This window comes from Haliaeetus leucocephalus, unplaced genomic scaffold, assembly GCF_000737465.1.
Source record: "Haliaeetus leucocephalus isolate CR32 unplaced genomic scaffold, Haliaeetus_leucocephalus-4.0 Scaffold306, whole genome shotgun sequence".
Taxonomy (NCBI): Eukaryota; Metazoa; Chordata; class Aves; order Accipitriformes; family Accipitridae; genus Haliaeetus; species Haliaeetus leucocephalus.
In genome coordinates this window covers 106,207-133,437 of record NW_010972742.1, presented here as the reverse complement: position 1 = coordinate 133,437, position 27,231 = coordinate 106,207, and the positions used below count along the sequence as shown (strand labels likewise).

Sequence of the window (27,231 nt, the reverse complement as noted above, 5' to 3'; positions counted from 1 at the left end):
CACAAAAATGACTAGTTGGGCTAAGCTCTATATGTAAGAATGATACAGACAGCAGCACTGTGTTTTGTGTTCAACATGCTCAGCTGAGAAACTAGATCTACAAGTGATAAAACGCTGGAAGTGCTTAGCAGTGGCAGGAATACGTACCTTGCCTGTATTGTTTCTTGTTTTTGTGTTACTGTTTTATTTGATGGAGGGAAGTAATAAAAATGGAGAATAACAATTCAAAATGTTGAGACGCTTATAACTCGAGTCAGTTCTGCACTGAAATTAAATTGTGTTGTCCAGAATGTTGCACTGAAGGCACAGATCTATGAAGGTGGGAGGACGGGGGCTGTAGCTCTCCCTCCTCTGCTGCCAGCGCCGCTCCTGTCACATGATGTGACTGCACAGTCCTCTGCTTGCACTGCAGCTGCGCTCGCCCTGGCGTGTGCCAGTCAGATTTCGCCTCTTTTTGCATCACTTTTATTCTGGTTTAGCTCTGTTGGCTTTAAATGGAGTTGTTGATAAACTGCCGTGGTATAAATGGATAATGGGAATTCATTTCATCATCTGGACATGTTACTTTGTTGGCTTGTCTTTTATTCTGCATGGTGTGCTTTGGGCAGGGAAGGAAGAGTTCTGGTGTGAAAGTCTATTCTGAGGTGATGTTACGGCCTAAACAGCTAAAATTTAACTGTATTTTAAACCCCTCCCCCTCCCCCCAACCCCACAAAGCACGATACAGCTATCTGAGTCTTATCACAGAAATCTGTGTGTTAATGTCTTTTTTCGCAGAACTTTTTGTAGGTGTTTTTTGTTGTTTTTTTTTTTTTTCACAGAAATGTTCAGTTGGAGCAGTCTTTGTAGAAGCAAAACCAGGACCTGTACATGCAAGTTTTGTAATAATTTTATTCGATATTCTTGCACAAGAACATTCTGCAGGCTTGGCTTTTGTAGCCAAGTTGCTCTCTTTCAGCACATAAGCTCTGTTCTGGATATGTAGTTTTTAAACAGGCTAGAAACAAAGGTATAGAATGGGGTATGTGTTGCAGCAGAAGGAAACAGTTTAAAGGAGTGGACCAAATTGTGTGTGGGAGCTTCATGGAGGGTCAAATAGAGGTCTGTTTCTGTAAAGTATGTAAGTTAGTTGCCAACACAAATATTACCTAGCAGTTTACATGTGCTGAGAGAATGCAGTACAGCCCTGCAACAGGAATAGAATAGAATAACCATCAGTCTGGTTCCCTGAGGATGTCAGTCAAGAAAGGAAGTGTGTGATGCCAAAAAGCCTGGATGGAAGAGCAGGTTTAGAGGACTCGTCGTTTGAAGTATTTTTAATTATTGCTATTATTATAATGGAATGCAGACTAGAAGCTGAATTTTTTAAATATAATTAAAGCAGAAGTCAGCAGAGGGATTTCTCTGCTGTGTGGCAGAGGAACGGTCTGGGAGCAGTTCCCACTCAGGAGGGTGAATTCCCGGAGTGGTGACACTCTCAGTGCAGTTCCCAAGCTTGCTGGCAGCTTACCGCCGAACATCAGTTTGGAGGGAAGAAGTGAACTGAACGGATTAAAAAGCTTTCCCTAGCTTGTACTGCATTCTCTTTTGTCAGAGTAAGGTTCCAGTTGGAAAGCAGCCATTGACACCTTGGCTGAGACTGCTAACATCTAAGATGCAGAGTGTGATGATAACTGCCCTTCAGATCGGACGCTGGCCTGAACTGCCATTTGGGCCACGTAGTAAATTTCACTTGCTAGAAAGAAGTCTCTCCATCCCATTAACATCAAGCTGTATTGTATAGCAACTGTTCAGTTTTCAATTAATGAGTGTACATCAAAGAGTTAAAACATCAGTCGTTTTCTGAGTAAAGAAAGGAAAAAAAAAAACCAACCTATCTTGTAGCTCAGATGCTTTTCAGGAACTTGGCCGCTCTAGATGCGAGAGGCATGTGCTTTTCCGCCCTGCTTTAGGTGATGGCTTAGTTCAAGGGGGCCCAGATTTGGCTCAGTCAACAGTTGTGTTGGCGTCTTGCCATCAAATGTGCATAAAATGGAGCTGACTGCAATTCCCTCCTCACTCTAACATGGAGGGGCAGCCCAGAGAGACCTGAGGCCCCGGTATGCCTTGCTGTAGGTTGACTTGGCTATGAGAGTTATACTGGGATGTGCATTCCCTGCAGTGTAAGCTGTTGTATTGTGACTTGATCGTTGCTTTTGAGTCCCTGGGTTGCCTTTTGGTGTCTTGTCATAACTGATGCATTTCAACCCTTGTTGTGCTTGTGCTTCCAAAATCTTTCTCTCTTCCCACAGTGGCTTACGTGCTTTTCCAGATGTATGAGGTTCATGTCGCATTTGCAGACTCTTTCTATGATTTTGTGGCTTATGTGCATTGCCACAAAATCAAGATAAAACACAACTGGCATTTTAGCTGCTCCAAGAACATTGTGTGTAAATAAACCACTAAATAGTTTAGCTTGTGAAATGTAAATACACACAGCTCAGCCCGCTGCAGCTGATGGTGTTTTTCTATCTCCCTTCTTCCCCTCCCACCCCTGCCAAGAGTAGGCCAGCCTGATGTTCTTTTTTCTATTGCTCTTTCATACAATGCAGATGACTACCGAGTACCATGTAGGTGGTATGCAGGCACCACTACAGATTCATGATTTGAATTTGGATGAAAGGAAGCACTTGCATCCTCTTCCACATTGCTTCTGAACCATCTTCTGGGGATTCCTGGAGTCCGATGACCCAGAAACTCTGCCTTGGTCTGACTTTGAGCTTGAGCTCATTTTTAGTAGCAATCTAGTTAAGTCAGTAGAAGAGCAGAGGCCCAACTGTGATGACATTTTTAGCCTTTGCCCTTTGTTCATCCTATACACAAAAGGTCATGAACTGCAGTGAAAGAGGGATCACAGAGGGCGGAGAATGGACAAAGGTGGAACAAATTGCCAGTGGCAGAAACATAAAGAAGAGAAGCAAAAGTTTTGTGTTATGAAGGTAATTGAAAAAGGCCACGTGCATCCCATGGTGGTATTGTAGTCTCTTGTATTTAAAGTGCATCTGCCCATAGTGAATTTAGAAGAGTCTGCTGATAAGGTGTGGCTTAGATGATCTCAATGTAGAATGCAGGAAGGGACAACACTCTTGTTTCCATGGTATGATGTTAATGAGCAGCTCCGTGTTGTTCTGGGAGAAAAAATGCCAAAGCTGCAGTTCTGGATACAGACAGGTGTGTTTTAAGTAATTTTAAGGATTTTTAAAGATGTGTAAAACAAATGAAAAGCCTGATTCTATAGACTAAGTACTTATTTGAACCTAAAATAATAGGATTGGCACTGCATGCTGGATATACAAACTCATTTGACTCAGAATGGAGTCGAATTTGTGGTGTTGGCTGTTTCCCTACAGGAAGTCTTGAGACTGTTCCCGTTGCAGTGTCAAAGGTAATGCAGAGGTGGCAGCTCATGTTAACTCTGATGTCTTAATATGAGACTGTTTGCAAATCTGGTCTTCTGGTATGCTGAAGAATGAACTAGACATTCATGTGAAAGTATTAAACTTTCAGTTTGCAGTAATAAAATAAAATTCTTGCATAACTCTGTGTACCTGCTGTCTGTCACTTCCACTTGATACAGCAGCGTGCATCTGGAAAATTGTGCGTGCGTGTTTTTATCTTGTTTTCTTATGTATCCCCTTACCGCTCATTTCCCCTTTTTAGGAAACAAAGTTTATGCAATTGCACAGTCAGGCTTCCTCTTTTTTCTTCTTCTCCAAGCAGCTTTTAAATCACTTGTCCAATGTAACCGGTGTTGCTGTAGGGAGAAAGGTCCTGAAGATTATCTAGCAAGTTATTTTCACAAAACTTGGAGTTGAAGAAGAGTGACGTGTTTAGTGCATCTGTTAAAGGGAAGGACAGACAGAAGAGAGTTGTTACCTTTTGTAGGAGGCATCTGGCCAGACACTCAGCATGCATGGAGCCCCAGGATAGTTGAAGCATTTCCCTTTGCTGGGTGGGAGAGCTGGGGTGGTTGTGATGGGTAGGGCCACATACAGGTTGATGTGGGACCAGACTTCTGCTTGCTGTAAAAGAGAGGATGACTGTTCATGCACAAGTGTGTGGGCTAGTGTCACAGGCTCAGCTGGGTTTGTATGTTTTTAAAAATGTCTTCCCTCTTGCTTAATCTTTAGAGATGCTACTGCTTCTGCAATTTAGCTGTAAAAATGGTATATTTTAGTAGGAAAAATATTTTCTTGGAGAATTCCCAATAGGAGTAGAACTAATTGCATTTGCAGGTGATTTTCAGTCAGCCACACTGTAATTTGTTTACAAAATATAAGTTTTTCACCCTCCTCTTTCAGGCTGCATTTCTCCTTAGGGCCCTTTTGAAATAAGCAAATGCCCAGGCAGAGTGAACACGATTTGACCAGTGTTATCAGCTAAATAAAATAGCTACTTGTTTCTCTTTCTTAAGTTACATTTTAAGTTGCTTTTTATTGTGGTGTTCAAACAAAAAATGCCTCCAAAGCCTGGGCTCTGCCTAAGTCCCTTTCATTGTGTCTTCTGTGTGCATGTTTATACAGCAGCGAGCATAGCTGGTACAGAAACATTCTGGTTGTTCTTTAAGCTAGACCTGGGTATTGCTGTCCTGGACTACAAACCCTACCAGGAGTCCTGGCGTGGTCTCAGCCAGCTCGCAGATGCCTCCTGCAGCGTCCAAGTGAGCTACTGTAAAAGGAGCTTGGTCCATCTGGAAGAGCTGCAGCCACTGCAGTGCAGACGTGCCCTGAGGTGAACAGTGGTTGGGGATGAGAAATGTCTGTGTTTAGTTCCAAGTTTTACTAAAAACCTTGGAATAATAAAGAAATACTTTTTTTTCCCTCCATATATTTTATAAAGAAATGGTCTGATGTATAACTGCTCCTTGCCATTCCCTCTGAAGTACTGACTCCAGCAGTCTGCGAAGCTTTTGGTGCGTGCACACCCTTGTGTATCGGAGGGGGTTGTTATTTCTTTCAGTGTGTCTTGAGTGGAACTTAGTGGTGTCTCAGGAACTTCAGGACAGTAGCTCTCAATGCAGAATTAGGTATTCTGGTGAGAGGAATGAATTTGGGTTCTAATTAATTTTGTGTTGTCTGAGGCTCTGTCAGGACTAGCACTCTGAGCAGATTACATGGAAACGCACAGATGGTTTTCCCAAAACGTGTAATATAGCTTTGAAAGAAGACATGAGAGGCAAGTATGCCAGTCTGTAGAAGAAAAGGAGAGGCAAGTAGAGAGCAAAGGTAGACATCTTGCTTGACAGAGGTAAGATCGGATGTTTCTTGGTAGAGATTTGAGATACGATGGTTCCAGGCTTTGGGTATGAATGATCAAGAGCTTAGTTTTATCTGTGTGATTAATTTGCGGATAAGAAATAGATACCAACTGTGCATCTGGTTTTTGTCACGTCCCCTTTTGGCAGTGATGCTGTGGGAGATATGTCAGGATGGAAAGTGAAAAGAGAGCTGGTCTCTTTGGCTCAGGGTTTGAGACCTTTAAAATCCTGATAGATTGGAATGTATTTTCCACCATTGGTTTCTGTGGAGAGCTGTTCTAATAATGTCTTAGTGTGGGGAAATTCCTGTGTCAACTAGGTGTGGAAAGTGTGTTTGCTTTTGCTTTTGCTTTTTGGTTACCACTTGCATCTCTAAGTAAGGAGTGGGAAGCATTTGAAAAACAGAGTTTATATTTCTGTGCTGTGATTTCCTGATTAAAATGGTAAAACTATCCATGAAGCTGTGAATCGGGATGCACTTACCCTTACCATTAGTTCACTTGTCTAAGCACATACTTCCTACTCAACTCCAGCATTATAATATTAATCAGAGCTTCAACTGTAAACCCCAAGCCAATTGTATTTGATGCAAGCAATGACACCAGATCAGCAAGAGTTTGGGACTTGTAGCTGGTATGGCAGTTTACTGTTCTGTATTACATCTGTGACAGATAGTTCTGATTCTCAGGCTAACGGTTAATCAATATAGTCAACCCACCTTAGTCTACTGCTTGGTTTGCATTTTGCTGTCTTCAGGTGGGTGGGTGAAAAAAACAAGAGCATTTCTTCCAAAGAAAGAGAATGCTCTTCCTCTCCCTCCTATCCCCATCCCCAACATTAACCATCCTGGATTGTCCTGTTAGATTTGTGTCTGCTGTCCTGTTCAGAAGGTTGTGTATGGGTTATTTAAGGGACAGAGCTGAAGGCTTGGTAATCAAAACAGCTGGAGCCTGAAATAAAATACAGATTCTCATTCTAATTTTAGCCAAGAAGCTTCACTGGGTCACATTGATCAGTTCTCTGCATTGTAATACATTTGTTCCTGTGCATAGTGTGAATATTTAACATCCAAACTTTATCTTTGGAAGGCTGGAACGCCATGGAGATCAGTATTTGTAAGGTACGTGAAGTCACCTGTTAAATGACACAACAAGTGACGTGTTCTGATTTTTGGAAGAGTTGCTTCTGAAAGATGCGCTCATGCTTATACTTACAAAATCATACAATTTTTTCTGCAAGTGATAGTTTGAAGTATAAATGTCTAAAAATTTAAGACTAAATTCTTGTGGTTTTGAAGAAAGACAGGTTGTATATCATGTATGTGAAGTATCTGTACTCCATACTGCTTGTGTTCTGTAGTTCGGACTCTAATTTCCTTGGTAAAATACCAGACAGAACAAATGTGCTGCTAAAGTCTTTGTAAGGAGATTGCCTCTAGTAGTACAAGATGAGAGTTTGAAGTCTAATGCTGATGGTCTAGTGAGAAGAGAGTTACTCTTTCAATTGATCATTTAGGTGAAGTAGATAAAACACTGCTAATAGGTACTCACAGCTTTTATCCTCTACATACTCATGTGATGAGGCTGTCCAGGTTGACTGGAAGGCAGGAGACACTCAAGATTCCACAACTGAGCAGAAGCCATGGCTCAAAAAAAAGGCAGATTGGTTGTACAAGTGCTCTGTCAGGAGGTCAAGGTGCCACGTCCAGCCAACGCTGCTATGCAGCTCTAGGAAACTGCCCCGATTCTGCCTGTCCTTACTCAACAGGGTTTATACACTCCTAACTTCACCTGCACAGTATGCCATACAGTTACAGTAACACTAAATTTTCTGTGGAGTGAGGTTTTATTTGCTTGTAAGTGTCAGGTGTGAAGTTATGACCACCCTCTTCTACCAGGCAGCTGAATGGCAGGTCATAGTGATCCTGGCTAAGTAATAAATCTGGCTAAGTAGATGTGTATGTAATACAGTTATTTAACACATCTATGCTTGACTTTCATTGTCAGCTTGATTTTGTTGAACCAGAGTATTCTGTCACTATTCACAAAGCGTGCCTTGCTTTACAGGCCTGAGTCCCAGTATAGGGCCAGTAAGGAGCGCATACTGTTGACTTCAGCACTCTTTTTTCCTTCCAGCTGAGCCTGGAAAACCTTAGCCAAAAGACGGCAAACCACAGGGAAGTGGAAACGTTTGTGATGTAAGTGGCACATAACTTTAAAAATACTGGCTAGCATCATGAAACTTTCATCCGTTTCCCATACCCTGCCTCCTGCTGCCTTTCAGCTCCAACTGCTTTGCATAGTCTTGCCATCCTCTGGGATGCCTGTAAGCTCTTCTACCCTGGGTGCTGCAACGGGATGAATTTGTAAAATCTATGAATGTATTGTACTAAGCAAACCTGGAGTTGTGCGTTCTGAGAGTGTGTGCGTTGGAAAGAACCTGGCATGCAAAGTGCAATGCTTGGCTAGCACAGTTTTTCTGCCTTGTATGGCCTGAGGAGTTGGCAAAATCTTTAAGAGAATAAAAAGTTCTGCTGGAAGTCACCATTTTCTGACTTATTTTAACAGTCTTTTAAACCGATGTTTCAGTGTCTCCTTTTGTACTCTGGAGACATTTTTTTAACATACACTACTTAAGAAAAAAGAAGAAACATTTTCATGCAAAACAGCCCAATAGTTTATTTTGCATGAAAGAAAGCAAAAAGCATCAAACACAAGAACAAAAAATTAAGTAGGTGCTATTTCTGGTGTAGCTGGGCTGTCAAAACTGGGAGAACTGTCTGTTTGCAGAAGAGGAGCCCAGATCTGTGGGGTTACTTCTGGTATCAAAGAGAAGGAGAAGTCCCTACTGGTTGCATTTTATTTATGTTTTTCATTTGGAGCTTAGAAGTCCCTGAGGAAAGGGCGATGTGAGTAGCTATATTCCTCCCTTTGCTGTGCCCACTTGCTGTTTCTAATAATAATTCTTTCTCCTGTCTGTAATGCTGCTGCATTACAACACACTCTTTAGTGCAGGGAAGACCTCCTCCTTTCCTGAGCTGCTTGTGATAGTAGTTCTTTCTTTGTACAGCATCAAATACCACCCCCTTCAGAGCATGATAAGCCAAAACCAGTGCATGAGATAACTAATTTCATTTTCCTTCTCTGTCAGCTGGAAAAGCCAGCTTTACCTATCATTTAACGGCTCCTGTTGTCCTCTTTCTTTCCATCTTCCCTTCCCATCTTTCCTTCACATTCAGGCATGTGCTGTGGCTGAGTGAAACCAGGGTTTAAACTGCAGCAGTGCCTGTCTCATGTCTGTAACCAAAATGCTTATTTGAATTTGAGATCTGTAGAAGAATTACCTTCTGGCAGCTTTTCTGAAGATATATCACAGAGGGAAATTGTCATGCTTATTACTACTCCACTTAAATCTTCAGTGCTTTTATTTCTTTCTTGGTTGAACCCCTTATTTCTTTTCCTGATTATTTTTTCCTAGAAGGAAGATTCTGTTTGCCCATGACGTGATTCAGTCTTAATATTTTTATAATGTATTTTCTGTATGGTGTTATTTTATAATCATCATGAAGATGAGTTTGACATGTAGTAAGAAATTCAGTCAAATTCTGAGCAGGACTAATACTTTTAAAATGTAACCGTTAAGGATTTTCAGTAGGACTTTCCACTATACCATGTACATGTGTAAATACACTGGATAGTTTAGAAGTACTGCTGTTTTCCGAGTGTAATATCTGGCAGAGCCAGAACATGCCTTTAATTATCCTGCAAGAGAGTGAAACTTGATCTCATCCATTGTCACTGTCCAAAGCTGATTATTTTGAGCATACTCGTTCTATCATCCCAGAGGTGTTATGTCTGTTGCATCTATTCTGTCCCACAGGCAATTGTGCTTGCATCTTCAGGTCATTAAGAACAGAGATAGTTTCATAATTGTGTGGGTAATTAAGGTTTCATTTCATTCTACTTTTAACTGTGATTTAGCTGTTTTATTATAAAATAACCCAGAAATGAGGGCACATTGAGGCTTCTGTGTTTAATTTATTAAGTACTAATGGAATAGCTTTTCATAAGCACCCAGAATCCTTTCCGTTCATTCTGATGTCTTAGATCAAGTGTCTTCTGGTCACCTCCTCCCCTTTAAAAGCGTCAGTAGAAAATGAGATTAATTTTTGCATCTGTTTTACTGTTTAGGTGCTTAAGGTTGAGTGGGAGCAATACCATCAAAATGTTTGACAAACATTGAATTTAGGCTAAGCATGTCTGCAAAGCTGGTAGGTATAATTTTTACAGACCACGATACAGGGCAGAGTTTTTCGAGTTTCTCAGAGAGAGTTCTGTTCAAAGCCCTTTTTAGAATAAGTATTAAATGTGTAATTCAAAGCATGCTGATGAAAGTATGCATTGAGTGTTTTATTCCAGGTCTAACATGCAAGTCTTTCTTTCATATCATATGAAATACATATGGGAATCCAGATTAGAACCAGGTAGAAGGCATATTTGGAATGCTGAATGGTAGGGGTGTTTTCATGGCAGCAACTATCATAATGAGGTTTTTTTAGTTTACTGCTACTAGCTGTATTTCAGTCTTTTTTGTATCAACATTCTATTGCTGAGTATTGGTTTTAATGGAAATTAAAATCATGAACAAACTTAGAAATTTTAGCAGAAGGTCTGTGAAAATTTTGCCATCTCACACACACGTGCACACACACACACACACAAAAGTTTGAGCTGCAGTACCTTAATGATATGAGTACATCTCTTTGTTTTAAACCACTGTTTTGGTCATGTTCAGTAGTAGTGGTTTACAGTGATAACCTTCCCTGGAACACCGAGAGCCTCCCATGTTTGTGATGGTCATCATCTGTTTAAATAATATAAAATGTAGGGGTAATAATATGCAGTGGAACTGTTACAGTTTTCAGCACAATCTAGTGTTTATTGTCTTTGCTAAGTTCATGTGACATACAGTTCAATCAGATGTCTTTTATTGTTGTAGTAAGACATTGTCTGGCAGGCAGGCCCTCTATACATAAAACCCAAAGATGCTTCTTGCAAATGAACCTGAACTTTTTGTAAGATACTCATTCTAGAGGGTACAGGGGTTTGTTGTCTTCCCCCTGAACTAACCATTTATCTCTGTATTCTAGTGAATTTTTTGTTCTCCCATCCCTTCCTTTCGTATTTGTGTTTCTGGTGCTTCACTTTGGTGGTGTGGGTTTGTGGGTTTTTTTTAGTTCTCTGTTTTTTGTGCTTGTGGCAACTTCACTTTAAAGTGGAACTTGATCAGGCTTTTATTGATATTTTGATCTCTAAAGCAACACAAGCTAAAGTCTTGATGTATGTATACACCTGTTGATATATGTGATTTTTAAGATTTCAACTTAGTTGTAGAGTGAAGATGTAATTTTGCGGGTACTGTAGTTTCATGTCTTTTGTGTGGAACAGTCTTTTTTACCAGTAGGGATTCTTTTCTGGAGATAAGTTTGAGTGACTGAGAGTTAACTTTATTTTGTCTCTTTCAAAAAGTGAATTCCTGACTATTCTAGTAAGTGTGCTCTTTTTGCTTGCTTCTTCATGTAAGTCTCTGCCTCTTACTCCTCACCCTGCCTATATAATACCACAGTCTAGCCTAAAGTCAGGCTACTGGTTGCATTAATACCATCTGTGTGGTTTGATTACAGCAATCATTTTTTCATTTCTGAACCTGTGAATAAGGAAAAACTGAATGTCCTAGTGGAGCGTCTCCAGGGTATACTAATTTTTCAGGTCTCCATGCAATGTCAGAATGTGCTTAAATGTGGTTTGTTTCCTAGGTTCCTTCATCAGCAGTCTCTGATAAGAAGACAGGTTGTTCCCTCTGCTTTCGGCAGTTTCTTTCCATGAGCAGAAAAGGTGCTTTTGCCCTCTGCATCAGTAATAGGTCCAGACCTACATGCTGACAGCCGTATCAGAAGGCTGACCATCCCGAGCGTTCTCCAATGTTTTATTTTCAGTTTGGTAATCTCTTTTTTTTTTTTCTTTTTTAAAAATTTTTTTCCTTTCTCTCAGTTCTCATTTTCCACAAACTAGCATTGTGCTAAATATTTAGGAACTGGCTGGGCTTGGAGTAGGCTTTCAAAATATACCTTCATTGTCTGTAACCTGAAAGAGATTTTTTTTTTTCTCCTTTCTCTGCAACAAGTATTCTTCCTGCCTTCTGATACCTTTCAGATTGGCAGGCAGTGAATTTTCTAGCATATCTTTTATTGATTGCATAAATGGCCCTCTTCGCAGTGGGTCTAGTGGACTCCCCCAACATGAGAACTGCAGTTGGTTTTACTTGCCTATGCCAGGGCTAACCCAGATTCAGTTGGCCAATGTTAGCAGTGGTTGGGGTAGTTGGATACTATAACTTAAGGGTAGCATAAAATAAAATTGACTTTACCATTAAATTAAAGGAATGATATACAGACTGTATGAAACATACTTTGCAATTTAAGCAAGCTCCTCAATTTTTGAAAATGTATCTGAAGCTGCTCCAGAGTGCCTGGTCTACTACAGTGGAGTGCTGCAGAATCCAAGGGCCTCGCTGGAGGAATTAGGGCACCCTTGCTGCGGAGCACACAGAACCTGGGGTATTGTCCCTCTTCCTGAAATTCCTGAATCACCTCCTGGCTACTTCTGACATCTGTTTTTTAGCCCTCACTGTTCACTTCGATTTCATACGTTGGTGCTTTAAGTACTCAGTGTTGTTTGTTTCGTGCTGTGTGAACGTAAATGTTTAGAGATTTCAAACACAGGCTGGTGCTTCTCAATATTCATGTCCTGCTTACTAGGCTCATACCAACAGCTTTTGACATCTGGTTGGTATGTTTTGAACTCTCTTACACTGTCTGGCACCCATACTGCAGCTACTTGACAATATGTAGCTACTTCCTACCTTTTTCTGGAACTCTTCCAACAAGCGGTTTGTGCAGTGCACCCAATGTCCTTGCACTAGTGCTCTAGTGCACTGTCACATGGGTGTGTAAAAGACAAGTGAATGTGTGCTGCATCTTGTCTAAACTGGGAAATGATGAAACTGCTTGGTTGGCAGGATACGCTCACTAACTTATTCCCAAAAGCTGCGGGGGGAACTGCTGATTTTCGTCTGTGTTTGGTAGGCATGAAGTGTTTGTTCAGGGAAGTATTTATAAAGTCTGGTTATTGTGAAAGTTTTTCATGACAATTGGTGAAAGATGCTTCTGGGTACTTTCCAATGACTGTAAGGAGTTAGCTTTGCCGTTTCCTGGCTTGAACTGGGACTTGTAGGTAATTATTTGTGTGAATAGCATCCAAACAGAGCTTGTGCACAAATGGAAACTTATTGCTTAACAAAAGTGCTTACCAGAACTGGTAGAGATGTTGCTGAAAGTAAAAGCTCTGCATTTGCCCAGTTAGAGCTGTGTTTATCTTGCACAAAAATTCTTAAGAGAGCACAGAAGAGCTAAAGACCTGGCAGCCATTTTCAGGGGAGCATATTCTCTTGCGGCTGCTGAGAAATCTGGAGCTCACCTTTAGATGATCAAAAAGATAATTTTATATCTATGTATGTTTCAAGTAAGATTTTTAAAAGCCACTCTGCCTTTATAGGCTTCATATTCCCTACTTACTCAGTACTAGGATTATCTACATTATATCTTAGTTTTTTGTTCAGGTGATTACCATACAATATGACATTTTGCTCATATCAACAGTAAAAATAGATCTGCAGGTATAATTGTGGGCAGTGCAAGCCATGGAATTAAACAGTCATGAAGAAGTAGAGAGGAAGCTGGATATTTTTTAGCATTCTGTCTAAAATTGCTATGTTTTAGCAGTAGGAACTAGTGAGCTACTGTTTTCAGCAGTTAAAGAAGAAAATTAAATGTAGACAGAACTGAGGCTAGTCTCTAAATATGGCTGCAGGATAAACACCTCTGCAGAAAGGCAAATTTAGAGAGGATTTCTTTGTCCAAGTATGAAATCCAACTACTGTTTGTGTTGCATTCCTCTTGTTGGCAGTCTTGTGTTTGTGAATACAGTCCTCAGAGTTATTTTATTTTATGACTCTTGTACCGCTTTTTATTTTTAATTTTGCTCTCTTAACTAGTGCATTGTGCAATAATTAGTCCCATGCTTTGATTCTCAGCTGTTATTTTTAATGACTCCTGAGAACAGTAACCTGTGGGAAAATTGCATGCTCTTTGTTACCATCTCCATGGAACTGTACATGCATCTAATCTGGATGAGTTCATAGTAGTCCTCAATTTTTGAGTAATACAGCTATTTTCTTCTTCACAGGACTGAGTTTGCCCTAAAAGAAATCATGTCATCAGGAGGAGCTGAAGATGATATTCCTCAAGCAGAGAGGAAAACAGTGACAGACTTTTGCTACTTATTGGATAAATCTAAGCAGCTATTCAATGGCTTAAGGTTAGTGCCCTTTTGACAGTATTCCTTCAGAAGAAACATTGGAACATACACTTTAGTACGTGAGTGATGCTGAAGTCAGTTGTACAACTGACATTTCTAACTCAAACCCAGTAAGTCTGTTTAGGAGAGAACCATGTGCACCTATGTATGGGTAGTTTTGTCATTTATGTAAGAATGTCTGTAGGAGTAGAGGTTCACGCACTTCTTCTGAGACAGTAGGGAAGGAAATGTGAGAAAGGTGAACTGAATGTCTTGGTCATGTCAGTTAACAGGAAACTAGAAGTCGGAAATTCCGTGAAATTGATAGAATTCATACTGAAGTGTTGTGTATGAAGTACACAATTAAGGACTAGGTTTGGCTTTGTGCAGTCAACAGCATGCAAGTCCAAAACCCCACACTCCATACTAAAAAAAAAACCAAAAACAAAAAACCAAAAAGATGAGAAGGATTGGCCTAGGTGGGAGGGAATATTTTTTGAGAATAAATTTAGGAAGTGATAAACAGGAACATCCAAACCATAGCCTGTATGTGTCTGGTGAAACAAATGCTTACTCTGAACTGTGGAAAAAGGTAAAATCTGCATTTATCTACAAAACATCTGCAGTAACATCTAGAAAGTCTAGCTGTTTTGTCAGCATCAATAAGAAGGGGTATAAGAGTAAGGGGATTTCAAGGCAAATGGTTCACCTTTGGACAGTGATATAGGCATCCTGTTTATGCCAATATATGCTGAGCTAAAGATTATGTATTCAAGAGCTGTTTTATTTCTAAGCTTTGCTGTAGAGTCTCTTAAGCAACATGGTTTTTAGCTCAAATCTTGTTGGCAGTTCAGCCTCATACTGGTCTCTGAGTAATACAGCATGTTTGGGCCCATATAGCTTGCTGTTATTCAAACACAGATGGTTAGAAAAGATGTTTTTAATTCCATCCCCCCCTCCCGCTATTGATAATCCTTTCATGTGCTTTAGAAGTTGATTACCAAATCCAAAACAAACAGTTTGTGCTCCAAAACCTGAATGGTAGATGGGCAGTAGAGGCAAGGAGTTCTTGGTGATTGCATTTGACACTCCATGAAACAGAGTCTAAAGCAAAAGTACTGAGATCTTGAGGCCAGGATTTCCAGGACCATATATGTCATTACATTGGCTTTCTGATATAGCTTGCTTGGAATTTTGGCCAGAGTCACCGAAGAGTACATGTCTGGATGCATGATGCTCAAGTTCAGATCACAGAGATGGCAGAGTATCTACAGCCATTCTGTGTCTTCCTTTGGGCATGGAGGGAGCTAGTACTTCTATCAGATTTCCAGATAAGAGATGTAGTTCCCATATATGTCCACGGTACTTTGCCAAAAAGAAACCTTCTTATCCAGCTGGATGGAAAGAAAATGGAAAATACCTTTGGATGAAGTTGGGGCAATAAAAATAGAGAGATGGGCCTCAGCAGCCAGCTCTGCTGTGTGAAAATAAGAACATACCAGAACGGGAGGCTGCCTCTGTCCTTACTGTAACTTGACACAACTAACGTGGCTGCTTCTTACACTGAACTTGACCACCATTTCACCTGTAAGACCTGTGATTCCTATGGGTATAATGACTGGATAAAGCAGCATTATAATTTGCAGGTATCTCCTCTGTTAGTGCTTGTTCTCTTCTGGGTAGTTCACCTGGAAATGACTTGGCAAGTATCCTAATTCTTTGTCCAGTTTCTTGCATTTCCCTCTAGCATAATAAATGCATTTGATGCATGCCTGCTGCCTTGTCTTTTGAAGATGATGACGGCCTTTGCTGCTATGTTTTATGGCATTCTCTTGTCCCTACCATGTTTCATGGAAAAGAAGTGATGGGGGAGGGAGAGGAGAGCAATGATTTTCTTCCTGAAACCTCCTCTGGGCACTTCAGCTACAGGGAACTGAGCCTATAGCTGTGTTGGCAGCTGCCTAGCTGTTGCTGCTGCCAAAAATGCAACGGCTCAGCCTGACACGTCTTTGTTTCAGTAGCATTTCCTTCCTCTCTTCCCAATACAGATGCCAAATACAGCATTTGAGGAAAACATATGATGATGTGCCAAGGTTGCTGCTCCAAAGTATACTTCATGCTTGCACTACCAGTGATACCATCCTTTTGTGGCCATGCCTGCTAGAATAACTTAGAGGGGAAGTTGTCTTTCTAATGTCTGTACTCCCTTTTTGAACACCCTGAGCTGTAAGTTAGAAACAGCTGTTAATGAAGGATGTTCTAATTGCTCTCTTCTCTCCTTTCTCCATTCCCACTTGTTTTTTTTCTTGGAAAAAAAGCTGGAAAGAGGGAGCGTGTTAGGAAGCAGTTTTTCATGGTGTACTGTCACCAGTTACTGTTTTCTTTTTAATGTTAAAAAGTGCTTAAATATGTTCAGTATCACATAGAAGCTTGAAACTTTAAGAAATGAAAAGACTTTCCGCATATATCATACTTGCCTAGACTATAAGGTCTTGTGGCTCATTGTGCAGGCTGCAAGAATTGCGACTGCTGTCCTTTCATGGAAAGAGGTGATGGTGTTTAACCATTTATTTTGTGGACTTCTAGTAGTATGCAAGTCGAACCTCTTAGTTTTGTTCCATGATGCTGCTGCTGATTTAGAAACAACAGGACCCTGTTAGCTTCAGGTAACGCTGCAGGCTTGTCATGGTTTAACTCCAGCCAACAACTAAGCACCACATAGCTGCTCTATCCCTCCCCGCCTTAGCTAGATAGGGGAGAGGAAATATAACAAAAGGCTTGTGGGTTGAGATAAGGATAGGGAGAGATCACTTAACTGATTACCATCACAGGCAAAACAGACTCAACCTGGGGAAAATTAACTTAATTTATTGCTAATAAAGCCAAATCTTAAAACACCTTCCCCACACCCCTCCCTTCTTCCCAGGCACAGTTTCACTCCTGAATTCTCTACCTACCCCCACAGTGGTGCAGGGGGACAGGGAATGGGGGTTATGGTCAGTTCATCACACATTGTCTCTGCTGCTCCTTCCTCCTCAGGAGCAGGACTCCTCACTCTTTCCCTGGTCCAGCATGGGGTCCCTCCCACGAGAGACAGTTCTCCATGAACTTCTCCAATGTGAGTCCTTCCCATGGGCTGCAGTTCTTCAGAAACTGGTCCACCATGGGTCCCTTCCATGGGCTGCAGTCCTTCAGGCACAGACTGCTCCAGTGTCGGTCCCTGTGGGGTCACAAGTCCTGCCAGCAAACCTGCTCCAGCATGGGCTTCTCTCTCCAGGAGGCCACAGGTCCTGCCAGGAGCCTGCTCCAGTGCGGGCTTCCCACGGGGTCACAGCCTCCTTTGGGCATTCCCCTGCTCCGGTATGGGGTCCTCCACAGGCTGCAGGTGGGTATCTGCTCCACCGTGGACCTCCATGGGCTGCAGGGGGACAGCCTGCCTCACCATGGTCTTTACCATGGGCTGCAGGGGAATCTCTGCTCCAGCACCTGGAGCATCTCCTCCCCCTCCTTCTTCACTGACCTGGGGGTCTGCAGTCTCTTACATGTTTTCACTCCTCTCTCTAGCTGTAGTTTCTGTGCCGCAGCAACTTTTTTTTCCCCTTCTTAAATATGTTATCACAGAGGTGCTACCGCTGTTGCTGATCGGCTTGGCCTTGGCCAGCAGCGGGTCCATCTTGGAGCTGGCTGGCATTGGCTCCATTGGACATGGGAAAGCTTCTAGCAGCTTCTCACAGAAGCCACCCCTGTGGCCCCCCCTACCAAAACCTTGCCGTGCAAGCCCAATACAAGGTTGTACCCCGTCTGGTGCTGGGACAGGACTGGCTTCTCATACCGATTGCATCAGTGAGGCAAGTTACTGTGAGTGCTACTCGTGTGCTTACTATCTTTGTGGGATATTAGAGGCAATGGGGAAGCTACACCACAATGCCATTGTCCCACTGCTGCTTAGGTTCTGGGAATAGTAGCCTGTAATTACTACAAGCCTATGAACATAACAGGAAATTGTCTTTTTTATCACCGTCAAAACTGTGAATGTCTTTAAAGCTCTGAATGTTAAACTTACAGTTATTGTAACCTTTCTTTTTGAAGTGTACTGCTGAGTCTCTAGGACTTTCTCAACATCTTTATGTCTCTGGAAGTTGTCCCTGTGTGACAACTTCCATGTGGTGCTGGCCAGACAAACCTCAGCACCTTTAATTGGTTTTCAGCCAGTATTACCTGGCTTCTGCCAACAGCATGGCTGAAATGAACTACTGGCAGACAATTAATTATGAGTACATAAGTAGTGCTGGTATTTGTTGAGACTATACAGCAAGAATTGGATAAAATTCTGGACTGTTTGTGGAATTCATCCACCAGCCACTCTAATGTGGCAAGGGAACCAGTCTTCTGTGCCCAGTGAGAGAAACCCATTGTTTTAGAACATCTGAGTTTGTGTCTTCGTGTCCAGTTTGGGCTGTTTTAAAAGCCAAGAAATTGGAAAGAGTTTCCACTTGTTGTTGGAGGCTATTGTAATGAGGTGTGTAACTGTCTTCCTTGTCTGGATAGAAATGTCCTAAATCAAAGCATCTCCATTCCCTCCTCTGCATCTGGATTCCTTCTTGTTGCCATTTCCTCCCTCCTGTAAAGCTGATGGTCATCAGTAACAGCATGAGTGAGTACCCCTACTCCTGCCTGTTCTGTACCCAGCATCCTCAGCCAGGCACACCCTGGAGGAAACTGAGGCTCTTGCCTTTTTCTCCCCATATTGCTGTAGTATCCTTCTGCAGATCTGGAAGTAGCAAAATGTCTTGCTATAACGTAGGTCTTTTGCTCTGAAGTTGGGTGTGTAATTGCTTCTGGATCATATATTCCCTGTTTCCTTCAGTGGGAGGAGCTGTATTAATAATCCACTCTGCAATCAACCCAGTCTTTAGTATTCTTTTGGGCTATTTCTCTCCAAATAATGCAGATCCTTTGGTCCAATTAAAAAAATTGCACTAAATGTCCTCTTCTGCTTATGCATCCATTTTCTCGCAGTGAAATTTCTTGACAGTGGGAGCAACATGCATATGACGTTCAGAACACAAAACAGTAAATGGATGGCAGCAATGGCAGCTCTTGTCTGCAAAAATCTGTGGTGAAACCACGGTAATGTATTGTCATAAATGAAGTTTTATTACAGCCATGTCAGAATACTATCAAAAGAACGAGTGCTACTGTCTGTTTCCATGGAGATCTTTCCTGTTCCCCGGGGAGCCAAGGAATCGCATGGTATTGTGCAGCTATGCCAACTGCAATTAGGCAAGCATGCTGCTTGAGAAATATACATGTGGACAACAACGGCCAAACACGTGTACGCTGTGCTAACAGAGGCTTTTTAAAATGCCACTGATTTTCATATATTCAAAACTAATGCAGCGCAGTGAGTTGAACTAGGTTTTATAAGAATGCTTAGGCTTGTACAGAATTGAGGGGGTGACAGAGGTAAGCACGGGAAGATGACAGGTGAGGTATAAAGAGCGTATTGGCTCTGATGAGGGATATATGCATAAGCATGATCAGCAAATAGTTACCTGCTTATTTCTTAATTTGTGCACATACCTACTTCTTGGTGTTTGAGAGAAGGGTGTGTTTTCTTGTTTCCTTATGTTAAGACCTTTGCTCAAATGTCCTAAGCAACTTGGCCTAGAAAGCCTGATTTACTACTGGTAAGGTTATTTGAGTCAACTTGCTAATTCAGTCATTCTTTAAGTTAGTGCCAGGGAACTTTGATTTTATTTTTTTCTTTTTTTTTTTAATGATCAATTTTAGTGTTGTTTTGTATTCACTTTTTTAATTTTAGCATTGAAATGTGTGCATGTGCTAATTAAATTTAACACTACCTCTTGCTATATCAAAGCCTGCAATATATCTTAGGCATGTATTTGGACAGTTTCCTAACTTCTTTTGTTTAGCTAAAATGTTTACATTTATTACAACAATAGAAAGTGGTGAATCATTTGTTGCATTAAATGTTTTAAATTTGCATGTGTTTATATCAAGCTATATTTGGATGAAGATGTTGGTGCCTTGAAGCACGTGTTTATACTTCTGTTAACCCCTTGCTGCACCACAGTACGTTCCAAGACGTTGAGCAGCCAATTACAAGTTTGAGGGGATATTTTTTCCTTTTTTTTGGGGGGGGGGGTGTAAAATCCTGCCCAGATTCCTTGGCATATTCACAGAATAGCAGCAGCAAGTACTGGAATGGTTTTCCAGGCTGGTAAGAGTCATAGCTGATAACGGATTCATTTTACATGTAGTAACTAAGCTAGGTCCCTTCAGGCTGTGTGGGAAGTACAGTTGGCTGATGAGCAAAGGAATATTAACTTCCTTTTCTACCTAGGGTGCTGTTAAAGCAATTACAGTTAGCAGAAATGCGCCAGTATGCTGCTCTGGAAATTGTAGTATACTGCTTTGCTTGTCTTACTCCTCCGGAGGACATGGCATGGTTTCCAAAAGGTGCTGTTTCCCTTAGTCTCGACCTCCCAGGCTTGGAAGTAGAATATGCTGCTTTTCTGTGCCTGTCTCCTGAAGACTGAGGTGTTGGATGGTATGTTAACCAGCACAGTGATTTGAGAGAACATTCCCTGAAGAAATCATTCTTGAATCATATGAAAGCTTATGCTGTCTTGAAAAAGCTGTTCCACTTCCACTTGCAGAATTGTATACCTCCTATGAATTGGCTTCAGTGTGGATTTGTAGGCAATGTACTCAGTGAGACTGAGGGTTTTGGTCTTCTCTGTTGCATTTCTTCCAAGATTCAAGTAACTCCCAGATGACGGCCTTCTGTTAGGATTGAGAGCACAAATGTTTAAAGCTAAAATCCTTAGGACTACATCATAGTTGTGGGGTGGAGGTGGAGGGAAATATATCACAGCGTGGAAGTCGAGTGGAGGAATGAAAGCAGAACTGAACTGGGTTGACTAACTCGCATGTGGCACTGGAGACTGATACGAAAAAAAACAGAAGGTTTCAGGTTCTGACATATTACTAACTATGAGTTAGAGGGTGACAAATGTTGTGGTGATGATGTAACCTGACCCAGTGAATGTTAGCTGTGAGCATCCATAAGCTTGCTTGACCTGGTGACATTTGGACAGCTGGTTTATGTATGATGTTATAGGGTCTGTTTCTGAAACACAGTGAACAGCCTTATCCAATTTAGAAAGACTATTTCCTTAATGAGTAACAAGAAATATTATCAGTCTAAATGAACTAATTTCCATTAGATTATTCTGCTTGCTCTTGGGTAGGTTTGTTGTTTTTTTTTTTTACTATGATATTTTAAGAGTCCAATTTAGCTTTCTGTGCATATAACCATAAAATGAGTTCTCTTTTAGCAAGACAGTTAAGATGTTTTCAATCACTTGTTGAAAAATGCATGTAGGAACATGGTCATTTTCTATTTGGAGTGATTATTTGTAGGTCTGTTCTTCTGATGCTGTTGAGAACGTGTTGATATTACGGGGGTTAGAGAGCATGGATTCCTTTTTGCCCTTTAGACTGTATTTGTCCATAAATACCAATGGTTTTGAACATATCCAATCTGACTCATGTTAACATGCTCATGGAGAGCACTGCTTCCACCTGCTGCCATTCTGCCTGTTGGAGTAGCCATTCCAGAATCCCAGGCACATCTGGAGAGAACAGGATCACGTGTACAGTGTGTCATATGTTCATAAAAGATACTGTATAAATACACTGTAAATATACCGTAAGTTTCATAACTAAATTAAAAGTGAATGTCTACCTGTATAACTGGTGGAAGCTGTTGGACAGGACCCATCTTGTTGAATCTTTTGGGAAGGGAGAGTCGGCCTTTCATAAGGGGTCTGTGCAGGGGGACTGTCAGTAAGCAGCTGGACAATCACTCTCAGGTAGGACATTAAGGATTGTGGATATTGACAGGCAATAAACACTAGAATAATTCTGCTGTTCTTTGAATAAGTGATTGAATTACTCTTATTGTATTTGAAGGCCTAGTTACTGTCTTAGTAGGAAAAGTTTTACATCAAAACTTACGGTTAACCTGCACACCTTCAGTTTGATGTTATAGTGTTGTCCTTTTTTTGTATGGAACCTGCAGAGCTCAGGCAGTTTGAGACACTGGCTTTCTGTGTCCCTAAACAGTGATTAAATGTAGGCAATCACTTGCAAGATTTGCAAAATGCACGGGACCTTTATTAACACTGATAACTTCAATCGTTTTGTATTTTAAAAGTGACTAGAGAATTTGTCTGAAAATAGGAAGCAATAATTAGGAGATAGCACTGAAGAATTTCTTCCTCCCCCCAATACCTGCTTCTTTCTCATATATATGCATATGCAGTCTTTTCTTGTACATATGTTAAATTAATAAGCTGTCTGGCCTGTGGCATGTTTTTAGGGATACTATGGTCAGATCTGGATATATGTACTTTCTACAAGCTAAACAGGATTTCCTTGTAGATTCCAGTAATAACAGGTTTTGAGAAACTACAGGAATCTTGGTTCTTGTAGTTCTGCGTGCAGGCAGAGTTACAAAGAATTTCAAGTCGATTCTGAGCAAAGCTATTCCGACACTGACACAAATACACTGCTGTCATGCTGGGCTGACTGGAATTTACTCTGTAACTGCGTTTGTCACTTGTCTGTTGCAGGGATTTACCTCAGTATGGGCAGAAGCAGTGGCAATCCTATTTTGGGCGAACATTTGATGTTTACACCAAACTCTGGAAGTTTCAACAGCAACATCGGTAAGAGGATGTTGTACGCGCACATGTTCTGTGGATTTAAGTGCAACTTTAATCTCTGGTATGCCTAGGGCCCCCAGTTAAGACTGAGCTTTCACTGTGTTATTCAAGCATGGAGGGAGGGAATAGTCACTTCCTGTAGTGCTCACAGTCTAATGAATTAAAATGTTGCAGAGTTTTCAGTGTGACTTTAACAAAATCTTTTGCTCTGCTTCAGTGCATGTTGCTTTAATGTATTACCAAGGAGAAGCTGGGATGATGGCTTCTGCAGTGCAGAACCCATCTGGAATGGTGTGAAGCATCTTGCTGCAGCGTGGGCTCCGATCTTTCACACCTTACAGTGGCTGCGTAGTCTGAGTGTTCTCCTGGGAAGTTGTGACCTTTTGTTGTGTGTATTTTGTGCAACATACTTGTGTCTAGCTCTTGCAAGATTATGCAAGATAAATGGTCCTTGTTCTGGTGTGTGTATGCAGTGCAGTTGGCTCTGTGAGGGACCGCTATTGGGAATGCCACACCAGTAATAAAAGCTGAATTTGGCCCTACAATGGCTCTTTGTCTTGTCTGGTGTGATGTTCTGAGAAATTCTGGAATGCCTTTTAATCTTTCTTTTCTCTCTTGCGAAATAGACAAGTATTGGACAATCGGTATGGGTTGAAGCGGTGGCAAATTGGGGAAATTGCTTCCAAGATTGGGCAGCTCTATTACCATTATTAGTAAGTAAGCACAGAAAAGGATTCAGTAGGGGAATGCAATGTTAGTGGCAGCTCCATGCCAAACATCTGGATACTCAGTCAGGAGAAATCAATGTATCAGTTGAGTCATGATGCCTGTTTCTGAATGAGAAGGGCCTTTGGGACTGCATGGGGGTGCTGCAGAGAAAGGCACCTGTGAGCCCGATACCACTTTGCTAGTCACATTGATACTGCCTAAGGACTTATCTCCTACCTCAAAAGTGTCTCTAAGTCTTCCATGCGTGCTGCATTTGACTCTTGTACAAAAGTGTGATTTACAAGTTTGGGAGCTTAATGTTCCTTTAAACTTTTCAATTAACCTGTCACCTGTCCATATGGGTACAAGATGGGCAGATCTGATTGTTATCTGAAATGGAATCCCAGCTCTGAAATCTGTCTTCCCAGCAGGCACAAAGAATGAGAGTCTGGCTTTCATATGATGTTACTTGAGGAGGGAGTTTTGCCATTGATGCACAAGATGGTTGAGGGGGCAGGAAGGGAGGGTTTGGCATGGATTTCCATCTGAAGCAGTGAGCTAATCTGAATCTTCCTCTGCAGCTTGCGCACTTCAGAAACCAGCTATCTCAATGAAGCTTTCTCCTTCTATTCAGCAATTAGGCAGAGGTCATACTACTCCCAAGTCAACAAAGAAGACAGGTATGTCTGAATGAGTGCCCTCGTTTTTTCAAGACTAGAATGGTGTATGAAAGCAGCAAATAACTATAAACTGTAGGAGCTTAACTGGGATGAAATCAGTGTTGTTGAAGGAAGTTTCTTTTAATCCTCCTGCCATGATTAAAAACCTCAGTATAAATAAGAGCTTTGCTGTATGATTGGAGGAATATTCTATTATCTGGTCCTGGCTAGAAAGCTATTAGCCCCAAAGTTCTGTCATTTTGAGTCCTGAGCAGTATCAGTGCTGGGACCTAGTATGTTGTGGCTTGAAGATAGGTCAGTTGGGCTGAAGCGGAGGAACATGTTTGATTCTAATCAGGCTTTTCAGGGGAACATCAGTTAGTACTGCAGTACAACAGCCCGCTGTAACTGACTGGGACAAGGTCCAAGAGCTTCAGGAGGCATAACATCTTCCTTTAAGACACTATGCTGAGAAAGGTACGCTTTGCAGGGCTGTGTTGTGGTAGTGCAGAAGATGTGCTGCCTGCCAAGAACATAGAAAGATATAAATAAGAATAGGTAGACAACTCAGTTCTGGATCCTGATCTTAGATTCCAGCCAGTAAACCTGGGCTCCCTCATCAAACTAAAGTTAAAGAAGAAATGATCTGATGTCATCATCGAGATAAATGCAGAAGGGTAGTTAGGGAGTTTCCTGCCAAGCATTCAAGGATCTCTGGACTTTAATTATATGTCTCTAGTCTTGCTGATGTCCAAATGCACCTGTGTGCCACAAAAAGATGAAAGTTTCCCAGCTCTGTTCTGATATCTGTTGACATCTATTATCTTCTCTCTTAAAAATCTCTCAATTTCAGTCTGAATGTTTGAGCTGTTTCAGACAAGGTAGGATTGACCAAGCATGTTTCTAGGTGCTGTCAGAAGATTTTAGAAATGAATGAGTAATTATGGGCTATGCTGACTTGCAGATCTTTAAGTTGTCCCAGGTGGGTGAACTCTGAGCCAGCTATGATTATCATGTGATGCAGTGGGGTCAGATAGTGCCCATGAACTGTCAAAAGGTTTGAAGAGCCAGCAATTATATCTGACTCCCATGCCTGTTCTCATGTAAGGAGACTGTGGGGAAGGGAGAGGCTGTGGCTTTCTTGATGTATATTTTATGTCTCTCTACTCCATTTTAAATAAATCTCTGAGCAGCCAGGTAGCTATTGACTTCCACATGAATTCAGTTAGAACTCTTAATCTGCGGAGTGTTCAGCCTCGCTCTGGTCTTAAACTCCTCCTCTCCCTTACCCCTGTTGCTTACCTATGTTCTATTTTAATCTCAGATTTGGCTGTGGTGTTTTTGTTGTTGTGTTTAGGCCTGAATTAGTGGTTAAGAAGCTGCGTTACTATGCGAGGTTTATAGTGGTTTGTCTCTTGCTCAACAAAATGGATGTTGTAAAGGACCTTGTAAAGGTATGTTAAAATGAGGATAAAGGTGGTGAGGGGTGGGAGGTTGCTGGTTATTGAGGGCTTTTCTCCTAATTAAGGAAGCCATGAGATAGTCTATTTCAGTTGAAATATCACTTATTAGATCTGTGATGTTAGCTGTTGCTGCAGCATAGCTTTTCTCCCCCGCCCCCCCCATTTAATTGATTGTGCTGTTGTATGCCACAGAAGGAAGGAGTAACATGGCTAGAGCTATGGAAAGACTCAGTATGATGTGAATATTTGGCTAGAGAAAAACTTTACAAATTTGTATAGTTAATTAGGAATAAACTGTAAGATGCATGTTATTAATCTGAAAATGTGGGGATCATCCGATAACTCTGAGTACATCTTCATTCCTGTGATGGATTTAAGACATTGGTGGAATCTCCCCCAACAAGCCTTCATGACACACTGTTGCTCGGAAAGCCCGTGTCTCCTAGCTTGATGTTGAGCTTATTTCTCTTCTCTTCCAAACTGCTATTGCTCTGTCCTGTGTCTAGAACACATCCTGAATACATTTTCCACCTTTCAGAGACCCATCAAAATTAAACCTTGCTAAATAATGTTGATATTGCTGTGAAATTGGAGGGGCTGGATCTGCATATGCCTCTGCCATGGGAGTAAAGCACTGAATGCCTATAAATGCAAGTCTTTAGGTACAACAAATAGAGTACAGGCCAATGTTGATCATTGCTTTTCTAGTATATCTGACATCCAACATAGCGAATATCTTCTGTGAATCAGACATTTAATAATGACACTTTAAGCTCAACTGATTTGATAGCATTGTTTGAACACCAAGTAAAAATACTCCAATAGCTGCAGCCTAGATAGGGAGGTACACTTTAACTACAGCAAAGGAACAGCATGCTTCCCCTAACAGCATATGCTTCCCAAACCCCTCTAACAACCTTGCTGCAAGCAGCTTCTGGTATTGACAGTTTTGTGTAGGTTGCATTACTGTCTTTGTGTCTAAGCTTACTTGAACTGCTAGCTTAGCTTAGTAGCAGCTAAAAAAGCCATACCATTCACTTTCTCAGTGTATTTAAAGTTACTTCTAAGCTGAAATTTGAGTCCTTGGTATCCGTAGCTTATGGTAATAACCAGTGACATAGCTGTATGTGAGTGGGATAGTTATACTTAACTCCAGATATTCTTTGCATTTGGACCTACTTAAAAGACACTTTGCATTGCCAAAACTCAGTGTAACATTGGCATTCTGTCTCCTGAAAGAGCGCGTTTTGGCTGGCATGTTAGTCATAAGTGTGCTGCATATGTTCTCAAGTAATTTTTTTTTTTTTTTTTTATTATTCTTAAAGGCCAGCACAGCTAACCAAATTGTAAAGTTACTGACTGCTTGTTAAGCTCTCAGTTTAAGAAGTGACTATGTCTGTCTTTGAACTTTTTACATCAGGAGCTGTCAGATGAAATTGAAGACTATACTCATCGTTTTAATACTGAAGATCAGGTGGAGTGGAACCTGGTTCTTCAGGAAGTGGCAGCGTTTATTGAGGTGAGAATACCATTCCCTTTTAGTTATTAGCTTAAAAGTAAATTTTTCTGACCTGTTCACTGAAGTGTTCTTGTATTACCACCTCTATGTGGTAAGCAGGTGTGCCATGTGTAGGGACAGTATTCCTGTCTAATTTAATCATTGAATTTGTTCACAGTAGTATAACAGTGACAGCTGTTAAAGTGTCTGAAGAGTCAGACCTGGTCATGTAACGTATTGAAGACAGAAGCATGAAGCTGAAATACACTTGGTCACCTTACTGGTTTTGCTCTTGGTGTTCAGAAAATGGTGGAATTGAAAGCACAGCAGTTTTCATGGTCAAGATTTTGGAGAGACTACCAACTCTAGTTCTGTTGTTGTGGAAGCCAATCCAATTTGCTGATGCTTAGGTGTGTTTCAAAGTGTACTTTGTTGGA

General features: G+C 41.2%; 1 protein-coding gene across 3 annotated transcripts in view; it reads left to right on the top strand.

Moving 5' to 3' along the window:
• Nucleotides 1-13,602: 13,602 nt before the first annotated feature.
• Nucleotides 13,603-27,231, top strand: part of SCAI (suppressor of cancer cell invasion) — a 33,622-nt gene continuing 19,993 nt past the window's right edge. For 2 of the 3 annotated variants that reach the window (XR_774562.1, XM_010570707.1), the window contains exons 1-6: nt 13,603-13,731; nt 22,374-22,469; nt 23,093-23,179; nt 23,756-23,854; nt 25,191-25,287; nt 26,717-26,815. Coding sequence is in view for 2 of the 3 variants with exons in the window: in XM_010570707.1 (XP_010569009.1) it covers nt 13,625-13,731; nt 22,374-22,469; nt 23,093-23,179; nt 23,756-23,854; nt 25,191-25,287; nt 26,717-26,815 (585 nt within the window). In the remaining variant the exon portion in view is untranslated. The remainder of the gene's footprint in view (nt 13,732-22,373; nt 22,470-23,092; nt 23,180-23,755; nt 23,855-25,190; nt 25,288-26,716; nt 26,816-27,231) is intronic. The other variant, XM_010570708.1, reaches the window with a different exon arrangement.